At 60.5% G+C, this 23,452-nt stretch overlaps 1 protein-coding gene across 2 annotated transcripts in view; it reads left to right on the top strand.

Moving 5' to 3' along the window:
* The first annotated feature begins 596 nt into the window (after nt 1–596).
* Nucleotides 597–23,452, top strand: part of PRKCB (protein kinase C beta) — an 85,925-nt gene continuing 63,069 nt past the window's right edge. For both annotated transcript variants that reach the window (XM_039732280.1, XM_039732279.1), the window contains exons 1-2: nt 597–769; nt 969–1,000. In XM_039732280.1, the coding sequence (XP_039588214.1) occupies nt 597–769; nt 969–1,000 (205 nt within the window). The remainder of the gene's footprint in view (nt 770–968; nt 1,001–23,452) is intronic.

The raw sequence follows: 23,452 nt of genomic DNA, 5'->3' as shown, positions 1-23,452 counted from the left end.
CCCAGTGTCCATCCCTGCCTGTGGCCAGTGTCCATCCCTGCCTGTGGCCAGTGTCCATCCCTGCCCATTCCTGGTGTCCATCCCTGCCCATTCCCGGTGTCCATGCCTGCCCATGCCCAGTGTCCATCCCTGCCCATCCCCTGTGTCCATCCCTGCTCATTCCTGGTGTCCCGGTGTCCATCCCTGCCCATGCCCTGTGTCCATCCCTGCCCATTCCCAGTGTCCATCCCTGCCCGTGCCCGGTGCTGCCCGCGCATCCCCGCGGGATGCAGACGCTCCATGCAAACGAAGGGCGGACCCTGCCCCATGCAAATCACCATGCAAATCACCATGCAAATCACCATGCAAATCGAGGTGGGCGCGGCCGCGCGCGGGGGGCGGGGCTGGCGGTGCAGCGAGGGGCCGGGGGCGTGGCCGGCGATGCAGATGAGGGCGGGGCGGTGCCGCATGTAAATGAGGGGGCGTGTCCCGGCGGGCGGTGTCGGAGCCTCCCGCCAGCTGCGGGCAGCGGCCCCGGCAGCGCAGCGGAGCCGGAGCCGGAGCAGCCCCGGCGGAGCAGCGGAGCGCAGCGGGCCGGGCCCGCAGCCCCGCGCAGCATGGCCGAGCCGCCCGCGGCAGCGCCGGCCCCCGAGGGCGAGGAGGGCCCGGTGCGCTTCGCCCGCAAGGGCGCCCTGCGGCAGAAGAACGTGCACGAGGTGAAGAACCACAAGTTCACGGCGCGGTTCTTCAAGCAGCCCACCTTCTGCAGCCACTGCACCGACTTCATCTGGTGAGCCTTGCCGCGACCGCCGCCGCCGCTCCGGGACCGCGGCTCGGCGGGACATCCCTCCCCGGGCTCACCCTCCCATCCCCCGGGCCCCTTCCTCTCCTCCCGTCCCGGCTCCCCTCACCCCCGCATCCCTCCCGGTGCCCCGGTGCCCGCTCCCCTCCGGCAGGGCCGGTGTCTCACTCCGCCTCTCTCTCCGCAGGGGCTTCGGCAAGCAGGGCTTCCAGTGTCAAGGTGAGTGTGGCGCTGCCGGGGGCGAGGAGGGGTCCGCACTCCGCGTCCGCCCCCCGGGAGCATCCCCGGGAGCATCCCCGCGTCCCCCCGGGAGCGTCCCCGCGTCCCCGGCCCCGAGCATCCCCGCGGCTCCGCGAAGCAGCTTAGTCATTTTTTTAATCAACCCAGCAACTAGTCGGTGCCTTTAAGCCGGTCGGGTCTCGTTAGCAGAGATAAGCGCCCGGGGCTTCAGCTAAATCCCCGAAAAAGGCCGAGGGGAGTTTGTTTTTAATGTACTTAACACCAAAACGTGTGTCGGGTGGCGAGCGGGCTGGGCGAGGGCTGCTCCCGGCTGGAACTGCGCAGCCGGCGAGGACTTCAATGGCTTGGTTGTGTTGCTGGGGAAAAAAATGAGGCTTAATAACCGAATATGTTGCAGTAGCCGGGTTACTATGACCATAATTCTTTGTTCTGATAATGCTGGGATCCTGGAGAGGCTCCTGGGGGATTTGGGATGTCCCTCCGGGAGATTCGGCTGAATTACCCAGGCGTTCTCGGCTTGCTGTCGTGGCCAGCCCAGCTGGGCTGCTGCTGCTCGGGCTCGCCCTGGCCCGTGGCTCCCACCTGGGTTCAAACGGGGCTGCTGCTCGCAGCTGCTGGCAGCGAAATTTTGCTTTTGTGAATATTTGGGACAGAGTTTTATTTTGGCGGGTGGCTGACTCCCAAGCTGAGGTATTTGGCATGAAAACAAGCGTGCTTTAGAGCTCTGAAAGGCTCCTCTTCAGAGCTGTCCTTGAGGTTTTGGAGTGGCTGTGAGGAGCTGGGTGGGTCTGGAGCATCCCTGCAGCTGCCTGTACCAGCAGTGTGAGGCTAATCCAATTTAAACGATGCTGCTTCTCATCCTTAACACTTGCCACATGCATAGCACCTTAAAATACCAAACCCATCTCCCTGCCACCTCCAAAGCCCAGCCTGAAGGCCTGGACAGGTGTTGGCAGGCAGAGGAAAGTGGATATGGAGACGAAAATGTATCCTAGGGCTGTTTCTCAAGGTCACAGCTTCCCCTGGTACCTGAGGTTTCACACATGGGCAGTTCAGTCACGTTACTGAGAGGGGTTTTGTGCACCTCAGTCTCTGCTTTGGTCCTCCCAGGCTTTGCTGGCTGTGAATTCCCTGAGCTGGCTCACAGCGAGGTGTATGAGTGCACACACCGTGTCTGTGAAATGCAGAGTGTGTGTGGAGCAGCCTTTGCCTGCGTTGTTTCCAGAGCCTGCTCAGCTCCACCTGGAGCACCCCGTGTCGGGTGACTGGAGCCTTTCCAAATCCCCTGCAGCTGTCGGGAGCTGTTATCCAAGCCTGTAACGTGCTCCTGTTCGAGGGCTGTGCTCAGGTGTTTCTGGGCAGTGTGAATCACCCTGGGTGCCAGGGCAGCAGGTGGGCTCGGGGTGGTGCAGAGGTGCAGCCCTGGCTCGGGGGTGCTGTGGCACCAGCAGCGCTGCCAGGGTGTCAGTGCCACCCCCAGGGGTGTGTGGCAGGTCTGTGACATCCCTTTGTGCCTTGGGAACCCCCTTGGCAGGTCACTGTGGTGTGTGCCACGGGGAGCGTGGACTGTGCAGCCGGGAATGCTGCAGATCGCGCTCTGCACGCCAGCCCGGGCTCTTCCTGCCTAAAATCAGCGATCTGGGGGTTCTCCAGAGCCCGGCTGGGAGTGCTGGGGTGTCAGGGAAGGTGCCAGGGGAAGGTGCCCCTGAGGGGGAAGCAGCTGTGGGCTGTGCCCATCAGGGCAAGGGCACTCCCGGCTCCCTGCAGGGCACTCCCAGCTCCCTGCAGGGCATTCCCAGCTCGGGAATTCCACACAGAGGTCCCTGGCACTGCCATCTGCTCTGGAATCACGGCTGCCCCGGGGCCTGTCCTGGTGGGAGGCAGAGCTGGGGCTGCCAGGGCTGGCACTGCCCTGCTCCAGCCGTGCCAGGGGAGCTGTGCTCGTGCTGGGCTGTGCAGGGAGCACCAGCTTTGGGCTTGTGCCCCACAGGTTGAACTTGGCAAATGTTGACATGGAGGCAGAAAATCCCAGGGCTGGCTTTTGTGTAGGGGTCCTTCAGCCCCACAGGGGGGGCAGGGAGCTCTGGGGTGAGGGTCTGCCTCTCCCTTTCCTGAGCACAGCTTTCATCCAGCTTGAACACTCCCCTGAGTGTCTCAGAGTGCTGTGGGATGGCTGGGAATGCAGCTGGGCACAGCCTGGCTGCTCTCAGCTGCTCCTACTGCTGTGCCCGCTCCCTGAGTGTCTCATCCCCGAGTGCTGTGGGATGGCTGGGAATGCAGCTGGGGCACAGCCTGGCTGCTCTCAGCTGCTCCTACTGCTGTGCCCGCTTTAAGTAGGTTTTCACCTGTGCCCTGATTTCTTTCTAGGGCATTTGCAATAATTAGATTGTTAATTAGCTCATTACTTGTGACTTTTGGCAGGAAGTTAGCAGAAACTGACTCTTTGTAGCTTGAAATACTAATGGATACCACAAAATGCCACTTAATTGCCTGCTAATCTGCTTCTTATCCTCGCACACGATCTCCTCCTTATCCTTGTGCTCATCTGAAGACTTCCTGGGCCAGCGTCTCTCTCTGAGCCAGAAAGTGTCTGGGTGTGGGCAGGGGGGCTGAGCACAGCCCCTGCTCCTGGCAGGTGAACAGGAAGGAATCAATACCTCGTGGGTGTCGGAGGCTGAGGGATGTGCCTGGGGCTGCCAGGAGGATGCACTGCTGCCGAGGGAGGCTCGGTGTCCCCTGGCTGCCCCTCAGCCCGGGCACAGAGTGCAGCTGGAAGGTGCAGACACTTCTCAGGAGCAGAAGGTGGAGTGGAGTCCTCCCCTTCCCTGGGGCTCACCCAGGCAGCCCCGGCAGCAGGAATGCTTTGGGAGGGAGCGCGGGAGCAGCCCTGGGTGCTGCAGGCTGGGAAGGAGCACACGGCCAAGCCTTGGCTCTCCTGACGGGGAAGTGCTGGAGGATGGGGAAGGGAACTGCTCTGAAAGCCTTTGAGTGAAGTTCTCGGTCGCCTTCTGGGAATGTGCTGCTGCTGGGAGCTGGCAGCTCCCTCCCTGCTCGTGTTTCCCACCCTGGCATCCTCGGGGCTGTTTCTCCTGCTGTCCAGGCAGATCTGGTCCCTGTGTGGCTCGGGGTGCTGAGGGGGACGTGGTCCCTGGAGCTGGGCTTGCGCAGCCAGAGCTGCTGGGCTGGGCAGAGGTGAGGAGCAGTGGAACATGATTCACACTTGGGAGCAAAAATAACCTGCATCTGTCGCTGCTTTTGTGTGTACAGTGTAGAAAGGATCTTGGAAAGGAGAATCCTGATTCTTCCCCAAGCGAAAGGGGAAAAAAGCATAATTTGGTAATGTGTGCTTGGATGTCATGCAGTAACTTTTCTGGGGAGAATGTTTACTTCTTGTCCCTGCTGGTGACTCAGTAAGCAAAGAGACTCTTCAGATTAGATCTCCTTCCAAACCTTGTGCCAGCAGAATTCCTCCCTCCAGGTTTCCTCTCCCTGCCCTCCAAGGCCACTGCTCTCGGTCTGTTTTGTCTTCTCACGAGTCAACATCTGAGTCCAGAAGTGAGCAGCTGGGAAATGTCACCCAGGCCCTACCTCTCAAGCAAGTATTTCTCTGGTGTTGGAGCCCTCAGAAGCCACCCTTCCTCCCCCCAGACGGAAGTGAAACCCATCACACTTTGCTCTCCAGAGCGGCTCGAGCCACGCTGCGGGCTGGCTGCCGCCTCTTATTGACTGCATTAAACAAGTCAGAAACAAAAGCAAAACAAACTCCAATCATCCCGAGTTCCTCAAACCCAGTAATTTCGTGTCAACATATTATGCACACTGGAGAAATGTTAGTGTTCAAATAGACTAATTAAAAATGTTACTGCAATTACTTTTGCAACACAAATGATGCTAATTATATAATGCTGCAGAAATTGGAAACACGATTTCGGAGGGGGCTTGGTGCTCCTGGCCGTGGTAACGCAGCTCTGGGTGCTGGAGCCGTGTCCCCAGGCCAGGGGCTGTCTGTCCCCAGGCCAGGGGCTGTCTGTCCCCACGGGGCTGTGGCAGCAGGGCAGCTCTGCAGAGCAGGTACAGCAGAAAAGGGAAGTGGGGCTGGCCCCGCTGCACGGCTGGGCTGTGGCGTGCACAGCCCAGTGCACACAGAGCACAGGAGATGGGAACAGGTGCCCCTGGCAGGGTCCCTGCCAGGCTGGCCCTGGAGCTGCCACCTGGGCTGGTCCCGCTGCTCCTGCCCCTCCCTGGGCTGGCAGGGAGCTGCTTTGGAGGGAAATGTTTTGGATGAGGGGTGTTGGGTGTTTTGTGGGAGCTGTTTGGATGAGGGGTGTTGGCTGTTTTGTGGGAGCTGTTTGGATGAGGGGTGTTGGGTGTTTTGGCTGTTTTGTCGGGGGCTGCTGTGGGCAGTTTTTGGGGCTGGGCAGGGCCAGCTCGGTGCCACTGCTGTCCCCGTGGGCGCTCAGGGGCTCGCCCAGCTCTCACAGTGGAAGTGGTTTCTCCTTCCCTCCCCCCAGCAGCTGCAGGGTGGATTTTTCTTTCTTATCTCCGGAGATAGCTGTCATCCTAAAATGATCTCGGGCCCGGGTAATGAGGTGGTCTGTTTCCTTCCCGGGGGGATCTGCTGCAGCTGCTGCCAGCCCTGGGGTGCTGGGGATGCTGCCCAGGCTCTGGAGCTGGCACTGGGGTGCCCTGGGTGCCAGGAGGGCGGGCAGCGTGCCTGCCTGGTGCCTGCTGGCTGTGCCACACTGCAGAGGTTAAACCACCCTGGCCCCGAGCCTCTGCCACAATATTCTCCAGCTATTGAGACTTCCTGGGGAATTGAATGCCTGGGCTGTCTCTAAGGAGACTTCCAGCAAACAGTGCTGGCATTTCTGCACGCCCGCTCGCTCACACGCGTGTGATCCCCAGATCCCTGCAGCACAGGGCCCTGCAGGGCTGCAGGGCACCCTTCCCTGGCAGCGAGCTGTGGGTGGGCTCTCGCTGTCTGGCCTGTGAAACCTTGAGGGTTTGGTGTCTGCTGAGGAGCAGGAGGAGGGGCTGGAGCTGCTCTCAGAGCCTGCTGTGGGCTCTGTGCACTGCTGGGCTTTCTGCAGGAGCTGGAGGGAGCGAGGGCAGTTGTGCAAGGTCTGCCTGTGGGCTGCTGCCCTCCCTCCTGCCAGCCAGCACAGCTCCTCCTGCTCCTCCTGCAGCTCCAAAATCCTGGAAGTGCCAAAGAGGCTCCTCAGTGCCCTGCCGGGTCTGTTGGCACCATGGCAGTGCCTGGAGTTAACTTCTGGCTGTGCTGTGACCAGCCAGGGCAGGGTCACCTGGAACCCCCTGTCACAAGGGTGGCTCAGAAGGGGAAGGTGAGGTGCTTCCCTGGCTGCAGTGTGTGCTCCCCAGAGGGGATGGGGTGGGATCGTGCCCAGGGTGCTTCCCTGGCTGCAGTGGGTGCTCCCCAGAGGGGATGGGGTGGGATCGTGCCCAGGGGGAGTGTTTGGGGGGCTTTTCCTGCTGCAGCCAGCTGTGACAGCATCGCCTGCTCAGGGACACAGCTGCACACCCCACCCTGCGCTGGTGGCCTTGGTGGCTCTGAGGTCCAGCTCGGGCCCCAGGGCAGCACAGAGCGTGGTGGAGGGTGCTGGGGAGGTGAATCCCTCCAGGGTGGCTCTGTGAGTCACTACTCTGCACACCCACACCTCAGAGCTGCTCTGGTGGGTGAGTGAGGGGCTCCCTGTGGGCGAAGAGTGACCCCAGGGGCTTGGGCAGCGTGCTCCTGTGCTCTGGGGGGCTGCAGGCTGTCAAAAACAAAACCAGGAGTCCCTGTGTGGGGGTCCTGGGTGCAGCCCCGTGTTCTGGGGCGCTCTGCATGTTCACACCTCAGAGCTGCTCTGGTGGGTGAGTGAGGGGCTCCCTGTGGGCGAAGAGTGACCCCAGGGGCTTGGGCAGCGTGCTCCTGTGCTCTGGGGGGCTGCAGGCTGTCAAAAACAAAACCAGGAGTCCCTGTGTGGGGGTCCTGGGTGCAGCCCCGTGTTCTGGGGCTGCCCTGTGTGCACCCCCCAGCTGATGGTGTCCTGTCCTGTCCCACAGCTGGGTGAGGGAGGGCACAGGGAGCTCCAGAGCCCCCCACACCCTCCAGGTGATGCTGTAGGAGATAAAGCCTGGCCAGGGATTTCCCCAATCCCTGGAACGACTGTGCTGTACTCTGAGATTCAGCAGGAACCACAGGCCCTGTGCTCCTCGGAGGGGCTCCTGGGTGACCCAGTGCCCTCACAGCTGGAACCTGAACAGGGCTGGGGCATCAGGGGGGCACAGACAAGGCTGTCCCTTGGGTTGCCTTTCCTCGGGGAAGGACAGCTCTGGGCTGCTGTTCCCAGCTCTGAACCCATGGCTGGGCTGGGCTTGGTGGCCTCTGTGCGTGGCCAGGAGTCCCTGGAGGCAGAAATGTGCCGTGAACATCAGGGCTGTGAGATGCCACAGTAACCGCTCAGCTTTGCCCTGAGCCGATGGATGAAGCTGAAAATCTCCCTGGGCTCTCCAGCCCGGTCAGGGCTGCTGCCAGCAGGAGGGGACAGAGGTGGCTGGCTGGCCCTGTCCTGCAGAGCCAGCAGCACGCAGTCCCTTCTCCCACAGCAGCCCGGAGGGGATGGGGAGAAGGGCAGAGGGCTCTGGTGGAGGTTGGCGGCTGCTGAGTTCTGCGTGGAGCAGAAGCAGTTCCCAGAAGTGGCAGCGCTGGCTGGGGCTGTTCTGGGAGGGGAAGCTCAGCCCCAAAGCACAGGCTGCTCCTGCTGGGGCACCGGGGGCGTGCAGGGACAGCCTGCCTCCCCTGCTGCTCGGGATCCCCACGGGCCCTCTCTGCTCCCTGCTGTGCCTCACCCCAAGCAGGCTGTGGGAGGAAATCCCCTGGCTGTGCTGAGGGACGGCAGGGACAGAGCTGTGCCCTCTCAGCACCCCAGGCGTGTCTCCCCTCTGGGGAGGGCGGCCAAGGCTCCGCTGGCCCAGCCAAAGGGGGGGCTCTGCCCAAAGAGCTCCTCCTGGGTGCAGGGGCTCGTGTGCCTTTGTCCTGCTCAGTCCTGGGCTCCTGGGGCCACGCTGCTGCCGGCTGTGAGGGACTGAGCCATCCTGGCTCAGGCTGGCCTCCGCTGCAAAAATGGAACCATGAAAATGTTCTCGCTGTGAGAGGCACCTGAGCTCTGCAATTCACAGCCTCGCTTTCCCCTCTGGGGCTGACTGCTGCCCCTGGGTGGGAGCTGGCCGAGCCTCCAGACCCTCCTGGAGCCCTGTGACGGGAGGTGCCTTTCACGAGAGGTGCCAGCGGTGCCCCCGTGGCATGGCGGGGCAGATGGAGCTCTGCTGCTGCTCTCCCTGGCAGCTGCCGGGCCCTGCTGTCCCCATCTCTGTCCCCGTCCCCATCCCCGTCCCCATGCTGCCCCAGCACAGGATGTCCCCTACAGCCCCGTGTCCCACACAGGGCTCTGTGTTCCCCTCCTGCCAGCCAGGCCTCCCCTGCTGTGGCTCTGCCCAAGCTGTTTGCTTTTGAGCATTTTGGGCAGATTCCCTCAGCTCTTTATCCCCTCCTGCTCTTCCCACCGTGTGGAAAAACAGAATAAATCCCAGTGCAGCCCGGTACTGGATTCAGGAAGCGTTTGGGGTGGGTGACCTCGTTAGCCCCCGTTTGAGAATTTAACTCCTGTGCCCAGAGCCTGCCTGCCCCGGCTGATGGGCACTGACTGCCAGTGCTTAATGCTTCTGAGCCACATCTTGTCAATTTAAATAATTTGCTTCCATATTTGGTCTTGCTTTTGTGCCAGATTTATACATCTTGTTTAAATCTGACAAGCAGAATATACTTGCTGCTAATCCGAGCTGGACAAGGCAGTGCCTGCCAAAAAATCCAATATTAATAAGCTCCAGTACATGGAAGTTACTGGATTTGCAAACTTGAGGCTTGTTATGGCACAGCTCCCTGAAAACTGGCTTTTTTGCATCTACTTAAATCTGGGTTTTTCCAAGAGCCAGTCTGTGAGCTTCCCTCTTCGGGTGGGAAGCTCAGTCTTCAGAGCAAGGGAAGCTTTCCAGCTCTAGCAGGAGATGAGTTGTGTATTCCTGGGTGTGGTTGGGAAGATGGGGGATAGCTGTGTCTGTGCAGGGAGCCTGCAGCACGAGCTGGGAGCTGGGGCTCTGCTGTGCTGTCACTCTGGGCTTGTGCTGGGGGACCTGGGGCTGCTGGAGCCAGGGCAGAGGAGCCCAGGGCTGCTCCAGGGCTGGAGCCGGGCTGGGAGAGCTGGGGGTGCTCACCTGCAGAGCTCAGAGCCCTGCCAGGGCCTGAAGGGCTCCAGGAGAGCTGGAGAGGGACTGGGGACAAGGCATGGAGGGACAGGACACAGGGAATGGCTCCCAGTGCCAGAGGGGAGGGATGGATGGGAGATTGGGAATGAGGAATTGCTCCTGGCAGGGTGGGCAGGCCCTGGCACAGGGTGCCAGAGCAGCTGGGGCTGCCCCTGGATCCCTGGCAGTGCCCAGGCCAGGCTGGACATGGCTTGGGCACCCTGGGATGGTGGAAGGTGTCCCTGCCATGGCAGGGGTGGAACAGGATGAGCTCTGAGGTCCCTTCCAACCCATACCCTTCAGGATTCTCTGATTCTATGTTTAAAATCTCCAGTCTCTGGTGGTTCTGCTCTCGTCTTCCTACATTTGATATTTAGTCAGCAGCAGGGAAGCTAAAAAAGATTCAGATGTCTAAATCTCAGCCTTCAGCTGTTCTTCCTCTTCCTCGTGCTGTGTTGCCAGCGTGCTCCAGCTGATCCTGCTGGTGGATTCCTCCCTGTCTTTTGTTGCCGCGTGAAAGGATGCAACAGGAATAGCTTCACCTTTGGGGGGAACAGCTAAATACCTTTATTCCGATGGTCTGAACAGAGAGCACAAGCACATTGAATAGCTGACACTCGGAGCACATGAACAAATGCATTTTCATGATTTCCAATTATAGCAGAAGAATGAGAAAGTGAGGTGGTGAAGAGGAGTGAAAGTCGTCCTGGCTCCCCTGAAGCTTCCTGCAGCCGGTGACATCGCGATGAAGTCAGGATTGTTTTATAATATCACCGAGGAGCCGGAGTGAGGGGGAAGTGGCCCATGAATTTCATTTGCATCACTGAGTGGATTAGCTCCTGACGCAGTGCAAAGTCATTATTTACTGTGTCTCCGGCTCCGGAGCCCTCCCAGCGCAGCGCGGCTGTGCAGAGGCTGAATCAGAGCGGGAGCGGCTCCCGGGGAGCAGCCCTGCCTGCGGGCACGGGCATGGAGCCTGGCAGGGCACGGGCACGGGCATGGAGCCTGGCAGGGCACGGGGATGGAGCCTGGCAGGGCACGGGCACGGGGATGGAGCCTGGCAGGGCACGGGCATGGAGCCTGGCAGGACACAGGGATGAAGCCTGGCAGGGCTCTGGGCACAGGGATGGAGCCTGGCAGGGCACGGGGATGGAGGCTGGCAGGGCTCTGGGCACAGGGATGGAGTCTGTGCCATGGGGATGGAGGTTGGCAGGACACAGGGATGGAGCCTGGCAGGGCTCTGGGCACAGGGATGGAGTCTGTGCCATGGGGATGGAGGTTGGCAGGACACAGGGATGGAGCCTGGCAGGGCTCTGGGCACAGGGATGGAGCCTGGCAGGGCTCTGGGCACAGGGATGGAGCCTGGCAGGGCTCTGGGCACAGGGATGGAGTCTGTGCCATGGGGCTGGAGGTTGGCAGGGCTCAGGGATGAAGGCTGGCAGGGCTCTGGGCACAGGGATGGAGGCTGGCACGGCTCTGGGGGCCGTGCCTGAGCTCCAGGCTTTGGGTTCTGCCCTCCCTGGCGTTCACTGCGCTTCAGTGCTGAACTTGAGCCTGGCTTAGGAGAAATCCCTGGCTGTGCTCCAGAGCCTGGCCTAAACCGAGAGCAGCCAAGAGGAGGAGGCAGCCCAAGGGACAGAAGTGGTGCCTGGGGCAGGTGCGCTGTCCCTGTCAGGCAGGAGCCGTGCTGTGCCAGGCTGTGCCGTGCCAATCCATGCCAGGCTGTTCCAGGCTGTGCCGTGCTCGCAGGGCCAGCTCTGGAGCCCCTCTGTTCTCACTCAGGACAAGTCACTGCCCCCAGGAGGTTTCTGCACAGCTGGAATTAGCCCCCACATGGTCACTGATCATTTCCCGAGGCTCGGTACCGTTTGTGCTGTGCAGAGGGGCTGTGGCAGAGGCTGTGCTGTGCTGTCTGCCCAGGTCTGTATGGGCTCCTTGGGCAGCCAGCCCTGTGGGGAGCCATCAACATCTCCGTGTTCTCCTGGTTTCTGGATGGAATAACTTGATTTTTGGGTCTGATCGGAGCCAAGCGCCCTTCCATGCGCCATCTGTAATTGCCAGGGGAGCTGCCCAGGGGGCTGTCCCTGTGTGCAAGGGGCAGACAGGTGAGCAGGATCCGTGTGTCCCCTCCCTCTCAGGGCGGATTTCTGCCCCAGGAATGGCTCTAAACCTGGACTAATTGGCTTTTGTGTGATGGTGTGTCTGAGGAGTCCCCAATAGCTCAGTCCAGGAATTTCCAAATTTGTCTTGCTCGCTGCTCTTTGATGGAGAGGAGCCTCAGGGCCGGAGCCTTCTGGAAAGGAGGGTGTGGGTGTGTGAGGTTTGGGGTAACTCGGAACCATCCCTGTGAGGAGCAGGATCAGCCCTGGTGGCTCTGCCTTCAGCAGGGCACAGCCACGGCAGTGACAAGGGCAGAGCTGCCGACCTGGTGTCTCCCAGGGCTTCTGAGGTGGAAAAAGTCTCACTTACTGGGTCATTTAGAGACTGAATCTGGGGTTTTGGCAGGAGGAAAGGCTTTAATTAGCTGCTGCTCAGTAGGGCTGCTATTAGATCTTCAGAGCAAGATGCTGCCGGACTGGAAAAAATGCAGCAATAGCTCATTTGCTCAGGAGGCCATGATGGTGATTTGCATTTTGGTCGGGTGCTGAACCCCTGTAGAGAATTCTTCTAAAATAACTTCAAACTGCAGCTCAGATTCCTTCCCTCTCTGCTCTGGGTGAAGGTTTGCCTTGGTCCCAAACAGCTGGGGTGTGAATTCCTTTGTTTGCAGCCCTCAGCTCTGGGGAGGGAGGCAGGGCTGGGCTGGGGACACGTCCTGTCAGCGAATGACAAATGGCTTTTGTCTCTCCACCTTGGAGCAGAATTCAATTCTACCTTATTATGTACCTAAAAGGATTTTCTGCTCTGCCAGCAGCCCCTCTGCTGACCTGAATACCCAGGAGATGTGCAGTAGGGTAGGGAGCTTTGCCGTGCACCTCCTGAGCCTCAGCTCTGCTGCTCCCGGAGGATAAGGCGCTCTGAAAGGTGTCCTGAACACCTTGAAGTGTGTTTTGGACATGTTTGGGTTTCTCCTGGGCTGTCACCTTGCACAGGTGCCAAATGAGAGCGAGCCCACACCCCTGGGCTGGCTCCTGCTGCCTCAGTGCTGCCAGGAGGGTCCCAGGCTGGTGTTTGGGGTGGTGGCTCTGTCACCAGGCTTTGTGTGGGCACAGTGGCCACGGCAGGGCCCTCCAGGCTGTCCTGGCCCCTGCTCCCCAGGCTGCCTCTCAGAGCAGCCCCTGGCCCTGCCCCTCGTGGTGGGAGCCTTGCTGTGCTTTCCTCTTTGCTTTGCTGGGAGCTGCTGTTCCTTTCCCAGCTGTCCTGGCCTCTGTTCAGGCTTTGGAAGGTGAGGTCCCTCTGCTGTCACCTGGCTGCAGCGTTCCCAGCAGGTTAAGGGCAGGAGGCTGGTTTATCTTTTAGGTCACTTCAGCCACTTCCCCAGGGTGGAGTGGGTGGGAAAAGTGGGATAACGTGGGTGACATAACAGCACATCCTGCCAGGGGACAGGCCTGCAGCGCAGGAAGGGTCCCTGTAGCCTGTGCTGCCTGCTGGGATGGGACAGGAGCACAGCAGATCCCATGGTCCCTGCTGCTCTGGAGTTCCCTACAAAACCACCTCCCCTCTTCTGGGCTTTGCAAATTTGGAATAAACTTAATTTCTCTGCTGTTACTATTAACTGAGTCCGAGAGGATGAAAATAAATGCCTGTTGGGAAGGGCAGGCTGACTCACTTTCTCATTCTCCTGTAAATTTCCATTTAAGTTTCAGTTTAAGCTCAGGTATGAGGGGAGTGAAAGCCGGTAATTTGTGACAAAAACTTCTATTTTAACTCGCAGTAGAAGAACTCCCTTTTTAATTGCAGAAATTACAAGGCTGGGTTCTGTGAGGGGATGCTGGCTCCAGGGGGGCTGCTGGCTGCTGTGGGTGCTGCACTGCAGGCCACCAAAGGGAGTGTCCCCCTGTGACAGGGGCAGGGGCTCCCCCCGAGCTCTGGTTTGCTCTCCCTCTCCTGCTGGGGCTTGTTGGGGTTCCAGCACCTTTGTGTGATGTTCCTCACAGCAGCCAGTCCTCCTGCAGCCAGGACTGTGTGGCTTTGTGATGTCCCCGTGTCTGTCCCACCCCAGGCTGGGCTTTGCAGCCTTCTCCATCGCTCTCCATGCCCAGCCAGCTGCAGTTTTGGTCACCTTGCCCTTGGCTGGGCCTCCTGCTGCTCTCTGGGGTTTGGAGGCAGCCAAGCTTCGCTGCTGTGGGTGGAGGGGCTGCCCTGCACCCCCCAGGACAGGGGGCCCCTTCCTCGCTGTGGGGCCTGGTCACTTATCTGACTCCTGGATCAGGTGCCTGGGGCTCTGCAGCAAGTTCTTCCCTTATCACTCCTGCCTGCCTGCAAATTTACTTCCACTGTGTCAGAGCGAAACAAGAAAACTTCTTTAAAAAGCAAGAGGAAAGTCATGTGAGGGAGCAGTGTTGTGTCAGCACTTGCAGAGGGTTCAGAACGACGTGGCCCATCTGGTGCCTGCCAAAAGGGGAAGCAGGGGGCTCCCAGGCACGGCTCCCTCCTTGCCCCGTGCTGGGGCACCCAGGGGAGCTCTGTGGGACCAGCTGGGTGCTGCTGCCTGGGTTGGAGGGACCTCAGAGCCCACCCAGTGCCACTGCTGCCATGGCAGGGACACCTTCCACTGTCCCAGGTGCTCCCAGCCCTGTCCAGCCTGGCCTGGGCACTGCCAGGGATCCAGGGGCACTTCCAGGGATCCAGGATTCCACTCTGGAATCCTCCCCTCCTGGAACCCTTCAGGGATGGGAAGGTGCTCCAAGTCCAACATCCCCCGGGGGTGGGAGCAGCATCCCCTCCCCGGCAGCCTGTGCCCTAAATTAGAGCAGCAAGATGCTGCAATGGGTCCATATGGAGACTCCTAAAATAATAGCTGCCAGCTCCCTGTGACTTGCACGGGGTGCTAAAGCTTTTGGCTTTGGGAACGAGGGTTTAGGGAACAGGGATGTGGGTGGGCTGGAGCCAGAGCGGAGCTGCCGCTGCCTTGGCCCCACCTGAGCTGGGATGGGCACGGCCAGGACCAGCAGCTGCTGGAGCATCCCACAGGTCCTGGGGAGCTGTAACCACCCGTCCATTGAGCACAAGGCTGGCGCTGAGCTGCCAGGGTGCAGCACTTGTTACAGCCGTGGCACCTGGGGCAGGTGTGAGCGTGGCAGCGCTGCCAGGCACGCGTGGCAGGGCTGGAGCCGGGGCATCAGTGCTGCCCGAGCAGCACAGGGCTGTGTGGGTGCTGCTGCCCACCTTCCAGCCCCACTGCTGCCCTTTGGCTTTGATGTCCCTCCCTGCGAGGAGCAGGCCGGTGATGTCTGATAAGGAGCGGTGTCTCATCCTCCTCGGCTGCGCGGCCTCTGGGGCTCCTCTAATTGCTCTGCAGTGGCCGTGGGAGGTGGCTGCCTGTCAGGACAGCTGTTCCTTTGATCGGCCTATTGCACATTCAGGTCTTGTCCTGCTCAGGTTTTATTTGCTGTCCAGGCCCTGCCAAGCCATTACACTGAAACGAGCGCCTTAATTGCGAGGGCTTGTGGCTGGCATCACCCTGGGGCTCAGCATCCCCTGCTGGGAGTGGGAGCTGTGCTCTCCCCTCAGCATCACCCTGGGGCTCAGCATCCCTGCTGGGAGTGGGAGCTGAGCTGCTCCCATCACCCTGGGGCTCAGCATCCCCTCCTGGGGAGGGAGCTGTGCTCCCCCCATCACCCTGGGGCTCAGCATCCCTGCTGGGAGTGGGAGCTGTGCTCCCCCCATCACCCTGGGGCTCAGCATCCCCTGCTGGGACTGGGAGCAGTGCTGCTGCCCTGGCACAGCCAGCTGGGAGTGCTGCTGCAGGTGCCACGCTGGTACCCAGGGGCACCAAGCAGACCTGTGCTGGAACAGCTCAGAAAATGCTGGTTGTCATAAAAACCTCTGTTTGCTGCTGGGTGGGAGCGAGCCCCTTCCCCTGGCAGTGTGGGGAAGGGGCTGCTGGAGCAGGGCAGCCCCTGGGGACAGGATCCAGTGGTGGAGCTGATGGAATGAGGCACAGAAATCCACGTTTGTGCTCGCTGATGGCGAGCTGTGGCAGGAGCCTTTGGCCTCTGCGTGGCCCAGCTGGAGCTCCTGGGCAGGAGGAGGCACCTCCTGGCAGGACAGTGCTGGTGGCCTCGGTGCCCTCCTGGGGCACATTGTGGAGCTTTCTGTGCAAGAGCCAGGCTTTGTGAGCAGGGCTGTGCTGAAGTAACACGGAAACTGCAGCAACTTCCTGTGAGACACTCTCACTGGCAGGGGAATGAGAATTGTACAGCCCTCAAAAGGCTTAGGTGGAACATCTAAGGGTGCATTTCAGGTCTTTGTGTCATGGGTGAGGAAGGGTCATTTTTTAAAGTCTATTTGCATCTAAGTGACAGGTGGGAAGCCTGCTCTGCCAGGGCTTGGGGTAGCTCAGCTGTGTCTGGGGGAGGTGACACCAACCTCCCCGGTGTCACCGTACCCAGCTAGAAACTTCTCCTGCGTGGTTTGGCTTGCTGTCATGGAGCGCCCTGCCTTCCCCCAGGAGTGCTGCAGGCTGTGCCAGCCGGGGTGAGCCTGAGCTGCCTCCACATGGCACAGCAAGGGCCTTCCTGGAAGGGTCCAAGGCCAGGCTGGTGGGGCTCTGGGCAGCCTGGGACAGCGGAAGGTTTGGGTGGCAGGTCCACATGGCAGGGGGCGGCTTGGGATGCTCTTACAGGTCCCTTCCAGCCCAAACCCCTGTGTGATTCCTCGGGCTCAGCCTTCTCCTGTTCCCATGGGGCTGGAAGGCAGCTGTGGTGTGGCTGTGTGCAGGCTTTGGGGTGAGCCTGGGCACTGAGGGGTTACAGGATCTGGGCACTGAGGGGTCACAGCCCCAGGGATGGGAGAGCCTGGCACAGACCCCTCCCTGGGGAGCTCCTCGGGTGCAGCTCCTTGCTGTGAGAGAGGCCCTGGGAGCCAGCAAAGCCCAGGGGATGAGGGGGAGCAGAGGGGTCCTGGAAGCCCCACGGGGGGCAGGCAGAGCCCCACTCCCTGCACAGGCAGCCTGGCTGTGCTGCAGGGCAATCCCATGCACTGCAGACCATGGAACACACCAGGCAGGCACCTTTGGAGGCTCCAGACTGGAATTTCCTCCCAGAGCCCCCCGTGAGCAGGTGGAGCTGCAGTGGTGTCCCCGTGCCCGCTGCAGTGGTGTCCCCATGCCCGCTGCAGTGGTGTCCCCGTGCCCGCTGCAGTGGTGTCCCCATGCCCGCTGCAGTGGTGTCCCCGTGCCCGCTGCTGTGCCACCCCAGCTGGCTGCACCCCGGGCTCGCAGCCTTCCCCCACTCTGCCGTGTTTGCCGTCAATATCTGCCTCTGCTCTGCCTGACACGTAGTGATTTTTCTCTCTGTGAAGGTTTCTGAGCAGTCTAAATTGAGGAAGGGGAGGATTGCTTACAGACACGGCACTGGCTTGGCTCTATTTTGGGGGAGTATTTTGAGGTTTGACTCAACGGTAGCAGCTTCTCTGCAGGGAGGGCTGGATTGATAGTCAGGAGTGGTAGCAGGTCAGGTAGGCTATTTTTGGAAGGGCTGTTTAATTGTCTGGTGTGATTCTTGCAGGGCTCGTGGCTGGATGGTTACTTATCTCCTGTCAGAGTTTGTTAGCGTGAGGCAGCTCTGGTTACACGCTGCTATCAAATCAGAAACCCACGAGAGGGGCTCGCATCTGCTCTGCCTCACCTGGGAGTGTGGCAGGGGATAAAGCACTCAGCATCTCTGTGCTTTAATGCCAGAATCTGTCCAGAATTGTTGTAAGTCTGTCGTGTCCCCCACCACGGTGGGTTGCCCCTCGGGGGCATCGCTGCCCACCCAGGGCCTCCCCCAGCCGGGCTCTGCTGCCCGCCCTGCCCCTGCACCCACTGGATTTGGTTTCAAGCTCATTTTCCACCTCAGCTGCATGAGGGACACGCTCTCAGCAGCAGACAGGGTTTAACTCAATGCTTGTTATTCGCTTGTTATTCGTTATTAAATGCTCCTGCTGTGCCACGATCCCCAGCAGGGTTGGGGGTCTGAGGTGGGCTCAGAGGCTTTTCCAGCCCCAGGGGCTCGGTGTGTGTGGGGAGGGCTCTCCCTGTGGTATTTGCCAAGACAGCTGTGTTCCAGCTGTGAACCCTGCACCAACCCCTCTCCTCTTGCAGCTTTCCAGGCCCGTCCCCGGGGTGTCACCTGCGAGTGGATGTCCCAGGACCTCTTGGTGCAGCATTTCCATACCACCAGCACCAGCAGGCAGTGCCAGGGAAGCGTTTAGGTCCTGCCCAGTCCCTGGGAGGTGCTCAGACCTGGTTAAGGCATTGCTTTTGGATCTGTGGAGTGTGAGGGCTCAGAACCTGTTTGACTTGGGGTGTTTGTTTTAGGCTTGGTCAGGAAATTCCACTGTGACCCCTGGAAAAGAGAAGGGGAGGATGAGTACAGGATGAGGGCAGGGAGGGTTTGCCCGACCTGCCCCTCCTGCATGGCCTGGCTGTCCCAGCTCCTTTCTGTCCCTGGTTTCACTGCAGTCCCCACGTGTCCAGCCTGCCCTTGGTGGGCTGCTGAGGCTGCAGCGTGAGCTCTGCAGCCCTCAGGCTGAGGAAAAGCTCCTCAAAGCCCCCCGTGCCTGCCGAGGAGCACAGCCCCTGGCCTCTGTGCCATGGAGGGACTCCTTCCCTGGCATTCTGCTGCAGGGGGTGGCAGCCAGGCCCTGGGGCTGTGTCCTGCACCCACGGGTGCCACTGCCTCTCCTGGGGTCCTGGCTCTGCTGGAGCACACAGCCCTGGATGATATACTTTCATTAGTTTCATTCTCAGGCTGTCCTTGCTGTGCTGGCTCGCTTCCTGGTGGCTTCACACAGGACTCGGTGTGGGGACAGAGGGACAGCAGAGGTGGCACTGCCGGGGTGTGGGGCAGCCTGTGCTGGTGCCTGGCTTTGGGGGAAGCCAAAGGAAGTCTGAGGTCAGGCTGCGCTCAGAGCTCCAGCAGGGCCTGGGTGGGGTGCAGGAGGTGCAGCAGCAGCATCCTCGGCTTTCTCCAGCTTTTCCTGCAGCACTGCTGCTCGGGGGCTGTGGGACAGCAGGAAGGGGCGGCAGCGGCGCAGTGCCAGGAGCTGTGCCCCCAGAAGTCCCCGTGTGTGCCCCGCAGCGCTGTGTGTGGTATCACTTCCCCAAAGCTATTTCTGGCACGGGAGGTTCTCACTGCTCAGCCTGAACTCGTCTTGTTTCGTGTCTGCCGGGGCCCGAGCGCGGCTTTGCTGGGCAGGGTCCTGCTGGTCCTGGCTCAGGGAGCTTTTGGGGCAGGAGCAGCGCCTGCACCGGGGTCACACACGGCCGGTGCCTCCTGCCCCCTCAGGGAGCACTGGCTGTGCCCTCGTGCTGCCCCAAGCCCTCCCGGGGGCTGCTGCAGGGCCTGCACGGGTGGTTTTGGGGGGCTGTCCCCCAGCTCTGCTCCCCCTGCAGGGCTGTGGGTGGGGAGGCTGCAGGGGGAGCAGCTCCTTGCTGTTCCCCTAATTGCTCTCCCACAGCTCGGAGCTGTGTTGAGCTGCGTCCCTGGGGACGCTGCTGCTTCTGTCAGCGTCCCCGTCCCCGCAGAGGGCCCTTTCTTTCCTTTCAAAGGAGCCCTGCTCTGTTTTGACTCGGGCCATCTTCCCCTTGACGTGGGAGCCATCCATCTGCCTCCTGACGTGCTGGAGGATGCCGGGGCTGTGCTGAAGCCTCCCGAGCGGGGGCGAGAGCTCCCGGGAGGCTCCCGGGGCCCGCGGAGCGAGGGGTGGGAGCAGGCCTCCATCCCCAGCCTCTGCCTCGAGAGTGCCTTGCTCCAGACTTGTTACTAGAAGCTGATAATAAAATTTGTAGGAGGTTTTTTTTTTCTGATGGAAAGCGTGGGGGAGTGCGGGAGGAGCTCCCCTGCTCTGCTCGGCGTGGTCTGGGCTGTGCGGAGCGCCAGCCCCGAGGCCGCGCTTTGGGGTGGGCGCCCGGATTTTGGGGAGATGGAGGCTCAGGGATTTCCTGCAGTGTGTCACCCAGGCAGCCCTGTGGGGCTGGCAGGTGCCCGAGATGGCCCAGAGGGCTTTCCCAGGCTGGTGGAGCCAGGGCTGGCCCTGGCAGCAGAGGAGCTGCCCTGGAGGCTGTGCCAGTTCACTGTGATGTCCCTGCAGGGTGGTCAGCACCTTCCAAAGCAGCAGCAGTGCCCTGCCTGCAGCTGGGCATCCTGCTGCTCCTGCCCTGCCCGTGTGTTCCTCTCTGGGAGCCGGGATGTGCTCGTGCTGGTCCTCACGGGCAGCTGGAGGTGCATGCTGAGTGTTGCTCTCCCCAGGGCAGAGCCCAGCAGAGCTGTGTTCCTGTCTCTCTGCAGTCACACGTGCCCACTGACAAAAAATTTGGGTCTTTCTCGACTAAAGAATGAAATTCCATCCAGAATTGCGTGGAAAGTGGTTGCGACGAGCAGGAGTGCTGGGGGAGGAAAGCTGCCAGCTCGTGGAATGGGTTGGGTTGGAAGGGACCTTAAAGAACATCCAATTCCATCTCCCGCCGTGGCAGGGCACCTTCCACTGCTCCGAGCTCCATCCAGCCTGGCCTTGGGCACTGCCTGGGATCCAGGGGCAGCCACAGCTGCTCTGGGCACCTGTGCCAGGGCCTGCCCACCCTCACAGGCAATAATTGAAAAGGAGCTTTTTCTGCTCCAGAATTACTCAGCAAATTTCTCCTGGAAGTTGACTTCAGGCTGATTCTGCTAAAGATTGTTGCCTTTTTCTAATTTTTTCCCCTGGTTGTTGTATTTGTAGAAATAATGATGTCTAATCACTGTCTTACCAGCTGGTCAGGAATTCACTGGAGAGTTGATCATTTCCAAAGGAAATATTCCCTCAGCAGTAACTCTCAATTCATGTGTGCCCACCTGGATGCGTTTTCCCTGGAGGCAATTTCTGTTTCAGTGGTGGTTAAACACCTTCTCCTCCCTGCAGCTGCCACTGGCGCTTCTGTTCTGAGCCATCTTTACAAAGCAGCTGCTCTGGGCACTGGAATTCCCAGGATGTGCTTGGTGTGGGAGACTTCTACATGGACAGACAGTGGTGGAGCAAGGGGAGCAGCTCCAGGCTGAGAGGGGAGGCTGATTGGGAAGGAATCCTTCCCTGGGAGGGTGCCCAGAGCAGCTGGGGCTGCCCCTGGATCCCAGGCCAGGCTGGACAGGGCTTGGGGCAGCCTGGCACAGTGGGAGGTGTCCCTGCCCTGGCAGGGGTGGCACTGGGTGGGCTCTGAGGTCCCTCCCAACGCAGACATTCTGTGCTTTGGTGATTTCTGTGCGCCCCACGTGCCCCAGCCCCAGTTTGGGGTAGGCTGTGCCATCCCATCCCCATCCCACGGTTCCCAGCCAGCACAGGGCTGCTGTTGCCACGGGAACGGGCGTTCTGGAGCTGGAAGCCTCCTTTGATTCCCTCTCCCTGCTAGTTAAGACACTCAGATGGATTTGAAGTCACAAACACAATAGTTTTTGGGGTGGTGCAGGCAGTTCAAGGATCTTTCCCTGCTGAAGGAGCTGCCTGAACTCTCGAGGGGTTGAATGAGATTTTCCCCTCAGTGCCCACTCAAAGCCCACTCTGCCAGCTCGCTGTGTGTGGGGCTGCTCGTTCTGCCACCTGCGGGGATAATTAAGACCTTTCAGGTTGCCATAGAGAGTATTTTGCCTCCTAATATTGCATCAATTTATATTTGGGATATTTTTCTATAAAATTGCCAGTGCAGAGGCTGCTGTCTTTGTCAGGTGCACCAGTGGCAGGTACAGAAGGGGAGGCCTTAACCAGCCTGTAATTTGCAGGATGGAGGAGCTGCTCAGCGCTCTTGGTATTTCTTTACACTTGGTTTTTCTAACAAACGCCATCCAGAATGTTCCCTCCTCGCTGGAGGGACGTCAGCAGCCTGCTGCAGGAGTGATGGGATCTTATGTAGGCCAAACCCTGGACGTGGAGCAAGCAGCTCCAGAGGAATTGCTCTGCAGTCACATTAGCCCAGCTGAGATTCATCTTGGTGAGCCCGGCCCTCTTGAACGGGCCCTGCAGAATCAGAACAGCACCAGGGCAAGTTGTGTCTGCTCCTGGGAGCTTCTCACCCTCTCTTCTTTCTGGAAACCCCTTCCTGCTTTCCGAACCCCACAGTGGCTGGTTCAGGTGGGGATGGAACCAGGGGTGGGTTGGGGCCAAAGCTCCAGCCCTTCCCCTGCCTCCCCAGGGCCCCAGCGCTCACCCCTGCTCCTTTGGGAGCCTGCAGCGCTGAAAAGAGCAGCAGAAAGGTTTGTGTCGAGTGAGAGCCTCATAGCAAAGAGCTGCTCTGAAGGGAGGTGTGAACGTCCCCTCGTACCCCAGGACGGGAGCTGTGGCTCTGCAAACACCCACCCCGGAGGGAAAAAGGCTGGGGCAGCAGCCGAGCCCTGCCTGGTCACCCCTGACCAGCAGCTCACAGACAGGGGACAGGGACAGGGCAGCTCCCAGAGAGGGGACAGGGACAGGGCAGCTCCTGGACAGGGACAGGACAGCTCCAGCAGAGGGGACAGGGACAGGACAGCTCCTACAGAGGGGACAGGGCAGCTCCAGCACCCGGCGCTGCAGCTCTCCCTCGCTCCCTGCCCGGGGCTGCGGAAGGAGCTGTAATTCCATTAACGAGCTGAATATGCTGGGGTCAGCCTTTGCCGTCCAAAATAACAGGATAATGAAAGAGAATCAGGCGGTAATTGTTATTAATGGCCCGGCTGGAGGGAGCTGCCGCAGTGGGCTCACACTGCTGGCCCAGCAGCTGTGAGGATGGGAGGGGAGGAAGGTCCTGCAGCTGCTGGAGGAGGAGGGATGGTGAGAGGCAGGAGAAGGAGTCCAGGAGGAGATTGTGCAGTATGAATGCTGTTTATTTGAGTTTATTTGGGAAGCAGTTTGCTGTGAATTAGCATCCTGGCAGGGCGCAAGACATGAATTTTGGGGAGGCACCTTTTGGTGGTGTTTGGTGTTCCAGAGGCCGAAGGGCAAAGAGGAGCTTCCCTCAGGGGGGCTGGCAGGCCAGCTGGAGTCCCGGGCTGAACCTGCCTCCCCTCCTCTCGCTGCAGCCCCCGGAATTCGGGACAAGCTGTCAGTGGTGCGGGCGGTGATTTACAGCGGGACCCTGGTTCAGCCCGGAGCTGCGGGCGGCTCGGAGCCTGTGGCAGGTGGACCCGGCTGGTTCAGCCCGGAGCTGCGGGGGGCTCGGAGCCTGTGGCAGGTCTGCCAGGCTGCTGGGGCTGCAGGGCTGCAGGGCAAGGGAGCGTGAGCCCGAGGTTGGCGTGTTACAGCAGCCCCGCGGCAGGGGAGGGCTGGAGCGGGCTGCCAGGCACGGTGTGGAGCCCCCCTGCTCGGAGACACTGAAAAGGCAGCTGGGCATGGTCCGGGGTGAGCAGAGGGCTTGGGCAAGGCGACCGCCCGAAATCCCTTCCAGCCGCTCCGTGATTTTATCGAGAGGGAGCTGGGAGAGCTGATGGACTACAAAACTCTGGTGGGGCTTCAGGGGGGCTGGGGAGATCTCGGGGGGCTCTGCGGGCCGGAGGAGCGAGCCCCGCAGCGCTCGGAGCTGCCTGGCCGGGAGGGGACAGCGGGGACAGCGGCTCGGCAGCCGGCAGCCGGCTCTTTCCCCAGCCTCGGCAATGTGTTGTGGCTGTTTATGTGAAAATAACAGATCTTTCCAAATATTTATTACTCGATCATGTGCTGAGGAGCGGGTGCCGTGCGCTCAGAAGTGGAAAGCCGCCCCCGGGCAGCTGCCAATCCGGGCTGAGGCTGCCTCGGGGATGCGGCTGCCAGGGAGGGCAGGAGGAGCAGCTGGGGGACCGTGGCGATGTACCGGGGCTGGGCAGTGAGGGACAGCGCTGCGAACCGGCCTGAAACGGGATCTGCTGGAGCGGCCACCTCTCTTAGGGGTTTTCTCGTCCCACACCCTTCCAACAAACACGAGTTTGTGTTGGCAAGAACTTTTGAGTGGCCTTGGGGCGGCTCTGGAGGCAGCGTGGAGGGCGAGCATCCCTCGGAGGAGCT

The sequence above is a fragment of the Passer montanus genome, unplaced genomic scaffold (assembly GCF_014805655.1).
Source record: "Passer montanus isolate IOZ18808 unplaced genomic scaffold, ASM1480565v1 scaffold8, whole genome shotgun sequence".
NCBI lineage: Eukaryota > Metazoa > Chordata > Aves > Passeriformes > Passeridae > Passer > Passer montanus.
This window is presented reverse-complemented; position numbering and strand designations above follow the sequence as displayed.